We start from the raw sequence: 8,187 nt of genomic DNA, 5'->3' as shown, positions 1-8,187 counted from the left end.
GACATCACTGCAGGGTCACAACAGCCCAGGACATCACTGCAGGGTCACAACATCACCCAGGACATCACTGCAGGGTCACAACAGCCCAGGACATCCCCACCGTCTCCCCATGCTCTCTTGGCAGCCGTACCCTGGCACAAGCAGAGCTGACAGCCAATCCCAGCCCCACCCAAAGGGAAAAGCTTTACAAGGGTGGTCTCAAACTTCTTTTGCACCCTCAGAGCAGGGCTGCAGCCCCCACAGACACCACCCTTTAATCCTTTCCAGATCACCAGGGAAAGATGAGAAGCACCACCAAACCCAATTATTCCCAGCCCCGAGACCTGCCACCGCATTAGAAGAAACATTTCCTGAAGCTCCACAAACAAGGCATCCTTGGGGACTTTTATTTCAAGGCTCCTGACTGTTAAAGTAAATGAGGCTCACGTTAAAGACCAGCTACATCACAAACCCTCTGCTGCTGGGGCAGCCTGTGTCTGTCTGCAGAGGCAATCACCCCCAGCCACAGCCATCACATGCCAAGTGACACTGCCAGAGACGTGTTTACCTCGTATTTTAGCTGCTACCAACCCATGCTTTGCCTTCCCATCAGGAAAAGTCACTCCTGGGTGGAGCAGCAATGATATCTCCCCGATGCTGACACCTCATAAAGCCTCCCAGGGGAAACAACGGCGGCCTCATCGCTGGAAGCGATTCAAACCAGCCCAGACAAAGTAGCACTGGAAGCACTGCAGGGAATGGTTTGGCTCTGTAAACTCTGGGCAGGGACTGTTTATGAAATCCTCAGCACCCAGGGCTGTGCCAGTAGCACCCTGCACAGCCACAGCATCACTCCACAGCGCCTGCTCCAGCAGTGACCGGCTGCAGGGACTCAGGGCTACCCTGCTCCTCCCAGGAAACAACTTCTGTGGAGTTCCTGTCACCCTGTGTGCCAGGACAGGGCTGTCACTCCAGCACCAATGAACAGCCTCACCCACAGGGGGCACAGGGATTTTTAAATGCCAATAGAACCCACACCACCAGCAAGACAGCTTCACCTGCAACAGCTGGAAGCTTAACACTGGAGTTCTGCCAAAAAACATTGACATTCCCACCCTGAACTAAACTTCAAACGGCTTTCAGTTGGGATTTCTCCACACCATATCCTGATCCTGCCCTTTTGCCCAAAAGCATCTCTGGAGAGCGAGCAGATCCCACCAGGACGTGTTTCCCTGGCACATCCCTCGTGGCACTGGTGAGCTGCCTGGGGAAAACGTGCCACTGCCACTTGGCCACTCATTACAACACACAAACTGCCTTCTCCAGGCAAGCCAGCAGCTCCTCACAGTGCATCTCACCTGCACAAGGGATGGGAAAACGGGGCGAGCTGGAGCCACGGGAACAAGCATCCCGCCTCCCTCACAGGAGGGTGAACAAGGCAGGGAAATCTCTGGAGGACACATTGCATGAGACCCCAGCCCAGCTGCTGTACCAAAGAGAAGCACAGGCAGCACTGCCTTGTGCATGCAGCTGCCTGTTACCAGCTGAGTTATGATGCTCCTGATGGTCCCTCCATCCTCCCTGGCACCTGAGACCTCCCAGTGCCAGCATGCACTTCTGGATAGTGCCAGCATGTGATGGATTTTGTGACTGGTGGCTGTGAATCACAGGCTGACAGGATGCTCCACTGCTCCAGTGCCCATAGATGCACCAGCCAGAGATGCTCTCCAGAATCCTCTCCAAAAGACCACTCCAGGAAGACAGGAATTCCCCAGGGACCAGCATGCCAACAGCAATGGTCACTGGGATGGGCCAACACTGGTACACAACCTCTCAGAGCTGGTTCTGCTTCGGTGGAAGTCAAACACCAGGGTTCAGTAAGCACTCTGCCAATACCACCACAGCAGGACCAGGCCCCCGGCAGCAGCCCTGCAGAGGGCCAGGCTCGGCTCTCTGCAGGACCAGGATGAATCTGAAGCAGCTCCACTGCCTTCAGCAGCAGCATTTTGCATTTACACCACCATCCTGAACACAAAACAGAGTGAGCCATAAATATTTCAGCTGCTTTTTCAGCTTTGTTATTCTGTTCAAAGCATGAAACATGACAAACCTTTGATTGTTTTGCTTAAAACCAAACAATAATTCAAAGAGAGACAAACAAGCAACATTAAATGATGCCTGTGATGTACAGGAAAGCCAAAGAATTAGAAGAAACTGATGAGGATGGTGTGGATCAGAGCAGTCCCTTTCCCTGCCTTCAGCAGGTCCCACACATCCCTCCCATGCCAGCCAGGGTCCTGCACAGTGAAGGGACAGCACTGTGCCAGGTGTGCAGCAGGTCACAAGGGGGCACCCAGCACAGCCAGCTGCCTCCAGAGGAGCAGCCACCAACATCCCTTTCAACAGCCTTTGAAAAAAACTTCTGTGAAGGCAAGTGTCTCCTCCTTGAGCATGGCCACAGCCAGAACACACCTGCAAAGCAGCCACCTCCAGCCTCCTGGGCGTGTGGAGACAGCCTGGCCTGGCCCATCCCCACCTGGCCACTTCCGAGGGTCTCTGCAGTGCCTGGGGGTGACACATCCACCCACGGCCACGCATCAGGGCTGCCCCAGCACCCCCAGGCGAGCACCGGCTGCTCCCCCTGTCCATCCTCCATCCCTGCCTCCCCCGGGGTGTCACACACCCAGAAACCTCCCAAGTGTGCTCTGTCCAGCAGCCAGAGGCCAGCAGTGGCAGCGTGCTCAGTGGCAGCACCCACAGAGGCGCGGTGCGGGGCTCCTGCCCGCGCTCACCTCGGGCAGCGGCATGCCGTTGATGATGAGGTCGGGCTGCTGGGGGCTCTGCCCGGTGAAGGTGTGGTGGTAGATGTGGTTGGAGCCCGCGTTCCTGTTGTTCTGGCTCTCCACGTTGAGGAAGGTGCTCTCGGAGCGGCGGCAGCCCAGCGGCAGGGTCTGCTGGTGGTAGTCGAAGTAGTTGAGGGAGGAAGTGAGAGAGGAGCAGCTCACAACGTTCATTTTATCCGTCTCCTCCACGTCCCGCGGCACCAGGCGGATGTCATTCTTGCTGATTTTCTTCTTCTTGCTCGATTTCTTCTGATGCCCGTAGGAGTACTCCGCGATTCTGGGGGACAGAGGGAAAATGAGAAGCTGAGAGCATCCTAAACCCTGCCCCGCTAAAAACAGAAACCCAGAGGGCTTGGCCCCCATCTCCATGTGGGCTTCTTAGTCATCCACGTTACGTCACGGTTTGGGTCTGGTGGCACGACACCGTCTTTAGCTTATTCTCATATGCAAAATGTTTTTGGGTCAAATATATAAAAAAAATGGCAAGGAAGAATGCTTCTGTTTTGATCTAGTGTATGTAATTGCTGATATTTAGTTAGTACAAGTAAAGTCCAGTCTGCAGAAGAGTAAATGGAGATGTTAAAATCCGTGAACTGAAAAGGGGACCTGCATTCATTTCCATGCGTAATAAGGATTTTAAAAGTGATTTAATTTGGTCTCCATAAAGAAAATTCAAAACGAATAGCAGGTTTTTTTTCCCCAGTTCATTTTCCATAGCAGTAAATAAAGCAGCCCCAGAAGCAGTCCTAGCTGGCAAGCTCAATTCTCTCACACTCCAAAGGCTGTTTGTTTATTAATGCTTTATCTAAATTGCTGCTGTTTTGACTGTCTCCTGATCATACCTGATCTCTTCTCCAATTCAATTCCATTCCTCCCTCGCCCTGACACGCACATCCCCTTCTGCCGGGAAATGCTTTCACCTTCTAGAAATCAGAGAACAACAACCGTGTGTTTTGCACAGAAAAATGATCCTTTTTGACCTTTTTATTTTACTGCAAGCTTGTTTTTCTCTGCCTTTCCTTCCCTCTTTGCTTCCCACCTGCCAAAAGAATCAACTGATGAAGCGCCTTGTTTGCCTTCTGCAAAACACCAGAGGAAAAAAGTTACTGCAAAACACCACCCAAGCAAATAACAACAAATTATCTGCACCTCGCATTAGTTGGGTCTGCTCAGCTCAGAGTGACTGTGGCTCATCTTCCCACACTGAGCACCACAAGAGTCCCTTCCACGGATCTGTACATGCACAGCACTGGGCAAGTCGGTGTTTCCCAGGGAAGCACATCAAATGCTATGCACAGTCAGAAATACACATTTGAAAGTCAGGATTTTGCTCCTCTTCTTGTTATGATAAAAAAATAAAATCCAAAAATAAAAAAAAAAAAAAAAAAAAAATAAAATCCAATAGCTGCAGCAAAAATAATGGGATGAATAAATAATGCAGTTTATCTGGAAAGGCAAATCTTGGACAAATATTCTTGTTCCAGAAAGCTAATCGCCTGAGCAGGAAAACGCCACGAAGTCCAACAGCCCTCATATGTGCCTCATAAATTAACACGTTTTTTTGAAGACTCTCCAGCAGCTCTTGTGAGGAATCTCTAAAACAAGGCACTGCAAAGCCTGGAGGCGTGGGGAGAGGATGCCCCATGGTCACTGCTGCTGCTGAGCCTGCCTGGTGCTTCCCCACCTCTGCAGCTGACTCCTGCTCAGACACACACTGATAACAGCCCCAGCACCCCCCTGAGCGTGCAAATAAATCACAGGAAGGCAGGCATCTCTGTTGTGCCAACAATCTATATGCTGCTGACTCGTCTAACAACGCTTGATGAAGCTTTAATTGTTTTGTTTACCTAAATGTTTAAGTTTGGCAATGCGAGAGCCCAATTATTTCCTGCAGGCATTCATTTTGCTGTCCTTTCTCTATTGACCAATTATTTAATTAAAGCGCACTTCATTAATCCCTAAGCCGTCACTGTAAACCCAGGGCTTATACGTATGTGAGAAGCTGTTAGGGGCACCACCACAACATGATTTTTATCCATTCAGGTCCTATCCTCCTTTAATGGGCCGAGCTGGCAAGAAATCTGGTCTGTGAGCTTTCACTTGAAGCTAGACATCCCATAATACAGCACAGACCGACCTTTATTTGCAGATGATTTTTCCCCCATCGAGCAAAAAGGCTTATATACGCACTTTCCGCTGTGAAAACGGGGTACAATGCCCCGACTCTCCGGCATTATTTCTGCGTAAATAAAACTTTAAAGCCCGCACATCCCCCCGCGCCGCTGAATTGCCAGGGGCGAGCGTGCGTTTCCAAGGTAGAGCAAAATTAATTTCCATCCCTCCTCTCTGAAACGACTCGGTGCCGAAGGAATGGAGAAGTCATGGCTATTTCACTAGTAACAGGATTAAACCATTTATGAGGCATTGCAGCTGCTCTTTTATGGCATCTGATTGATATTCATGTGTGGTTAGCATTTGTCTCCTAACTTGTGTAACACAGAGAATAGTAAAAGAGAGACAATAATCGCCGGGCTGTTACATATTCAGGGGGACTGGATTTCCCCTATCAGCCTTTCAGCCGCTCCAGGCGCGGGGCTGACCTCCCCTCCGGCATTTCGGAGCCCGGAGCACTCATCCAGCCAGGGCAAAACGGCACGGAGCCGCAGAAACCCTCCCCGGCAGCATCCCCGGCAGCCCGGGCAGCTCTGCCTGCCTCCGGAGCTGCGCTGGGGGGCGGCCGGGGGGGCTCTGCCGCCGCTCTCCGCGCTGGCCCCGGGCTGGCCGTGCCGAGGAGCCGCAGCGGGCACACAATAGCTCCTTTGAACGGCCAGCCGGCCTCAGGGATGCTCGCACCGGCTGCTGCGGGGATGCTGCGGTGGCCGGGGGGCTCTCCCCCCCTCGCCAGCCCGGCGAGCTGTGCCGGGGACGGGGGGCTGCCCACGGGCACCGGCCGTGCCCCTGTTAAAGCCTTCTCCGCGTTTTGTGATGGAGCACGGAAAATCGGGGATGCTGCAACAGATTGTCGAGCCGCACAATTAAGTCGATTCGTTACTCCGCTCTCCTCGCGGAGAACAATTTCTTAAAGCTTAGCAAGAAATTTTCTTACGGGGACAGGAACCTCACTTTTGTTCCTAAGGCAAATCCATCCACCCCTCTTCACCACCCCCAAACGCAAAAGTAACTGAGATGGCAAAAATCAAAGCAGCCCCGCAGGTGCACGTAAACAAAGGTATCTTTTACCTGCAGTTGTAGGTCCTGATTTCCTTGTTATCCCTTTTGCACTTGACTGCCACAAAGATCATGGTGACAAAAAGAATGGCTGCAATAGACCCCAGGGCAATAATGAAAATCAAGGAGAGGTTAACAGATCCTATGGACTCCTGGGCATCCAGGGCAGGAGACAGGTATATCAAAATCAAGGCAGAAGCAGAGAGAGATGTTTTCCCATGGTCATGAGCCACCACGATGAGCTCATAGGCTGTTTTGGCGTTCTCCCCAAAGGCTCTGGTGGTCCTAATCTCTCCATTCACCTGGTCGATCTCAAAAAATCCTCTGTCTCCTTCCACCATTTCATAGGAAAGTCTGCCATTTTCACCCTCATCATAGTCATCTGCCTTGACCACTGTCACCAAGTAGCCAACCCCCGCGTTCCTGGGGATGTACACCTCCGCCGTCCCGTTGACCAGCGGCGGGGCCGTGATCACGGGTGTGTTGTCATTCACATCCAGGACAATCACCCTGACAGTGGCATTGCTCTGAAGAGAGGGATTACCCCCATCTTTCGCCAAGACCTTGAACTCAAAGGCCTTGGTCTGTTCATGATTGAAGGACCTCAAAGCATAGATATCTCCAGAGTTGGGGTTGATGGAGACATAGGTGAAAACAGGCATGTCCCTGACTTGGGAGGGCACGATCTGGTAGGACACGCTGCCATTGAGGCCCAGGTCGGGGTCTCTGGCCGAGACAGACAGGAGGTAGGCCCCCGGGGTGTTGTTCTCCTGCACGATGACTTGGTAATAGGGCTTGGAGAAGTGGGGATGGTTGTCATTCTCATCGGTGATCTTGACAGTGAAGGATTTGGTGGCCTGCAGGGAAGGGATGCCATTATCCCTAGCCTGGATGGTGAGGTTGTACTGGTCCCTCTGCTCCCGGTCCAGCCGCCCATCCACCAGGATGGTGGAGAAGCTCTCGTACTCCTGGAGTCGAAAAGGCACATTGCCCAGGAGCTTGCACTGCACGCGCCCGTTGGCCCCGGAGTCGCGATCCGAGACGCGCACCAGGGCGATGACGTACCCCGGTGGGGCATTCTCGCTCACCTCCACCAGCTCACTGTTGACAGAGAGCAGGTTGATGAGGGGCGGGTTGTCGTTGGCATCCTGGACACTGATGGTCACTTTGCAATGGGCAGGGATGGAGTTAGGCCCCAAGTCCTTGGCCTGCACGTCCAGCTCGTAGACGTGACCCTCCTCATAGTCGATGGCACCGCTCACCGTGATGAGGCCACTCTGGGGGTCGATTTGGAAGAGCTCCCGAGCCCGCTCAGAGACGTAGCTGTGGAAAGAGTAGAGGACCTGGCCGTTGGTGCCCTCGTCCGGGTCAGAGGCATTGAGGCGGATGACTGGCGTCCCCGGTGGGGCGTTTTCAGGCACGCTGACGGTGTAGGCTGGCTCCTCAAAGAGCGGGTTGTTGTCATTGGAGTCGATGACGCGGATGCTGAGCTCCACTGTGCCAAAGTTGGGTGGGTCGCCACCATCCAGCGCCGTGATCACGTAGCTGTAGTGGGACTGGGTCTCACGGTCCAGGCTCTTCTCCACCACCAGCTCAGCAAAACGGGACCCATCACCCCGCGTCTTGGTCTCCAGCCCAAAGAGGTCATTGGGGGTGATCTCATAGCTCTGCACACCAAAGCTGCCCGAGTCCGGGTCATAGGCACTCTCCAGCGGCACCCGGGTGCCAGGGCTGGCCGTCTCCGAGATCTCCAGCTCGATTTGGTCGGTGGGGAAGCTGGGCGCATTGTCGTTTAGGTCCTTGATCTCCAGCTTGATCACGCAGATCTCCATGGAGCTGGACATCACCTCCAGCGAGATGACACACTTGGGGCTCTGTCGGCACAGCAGGTCCCTGTCGATCTTCTGCTTGGTCACCAGCAGCCCGGACCCGGGGCTGATGTCCACCAAGTGGGGGGCCGAGTTGGAGACCACCCGGAAGGCGGCGGGCTGCCGAGGGTCCAGCACGAAACCGGCGTCCCGGGCGTCCTTGGCGACGTTGGCGATCACCGTGCCGGCCCGCTGCTCCTCCTCCACCGAGTACTTGAGGTTGACGAGGGCCCCGGCGCCGGCCCACAGCAAGGCGGCCCCCAGCAGCG

General features: G+C 53.8%; 1 protein-coding gene across 1 annotated transcript in view; it reads right to left on the bottom strand.

Moving 5' to 3' along the window:
- PCDH19 (protocadherin 19) overlaps positions 1–8,185 on the bottom strand; it is a gene marked incomplete at its 5' end in the record, with an annotated part of 57,028 nt that extends 48,843 nt beyond the window's left edge. The window contains 2 exons of the mRNA XM_015625993.1: positions 2,772–3,099; positions 6,063–8,185. Of these exons, the coding sequence (XP_015481479.1) occupies positions 2,772–3,099; positions 6,063–8,185 (2,451 nt within the window). The remainder of the gene's footprint in view (positions 1–2,771; positions 3,100–6,062) is intronic.
- Positions 8,186–8,187: the final 2 nt, after the last annotated feature.

Source organism: Parus major, chromosome 4A (genome assembly GCF_001522545.3).
Source record: "Parus major isolate Abel chromosome 4A, Parus_major1.1, whole genome shotgun sequence".
Classification (NCBI taxonomy): domain Eukaryota; kingdom Metazoa; phylum Chordata; class Aves; order Passeriformes; family Paridae; genus Parus; species Parus major.
Note: the sequence above shows the minus strand (reverse complement) of the source record. Positions and strands in the feature narration are given on the sequence as shown.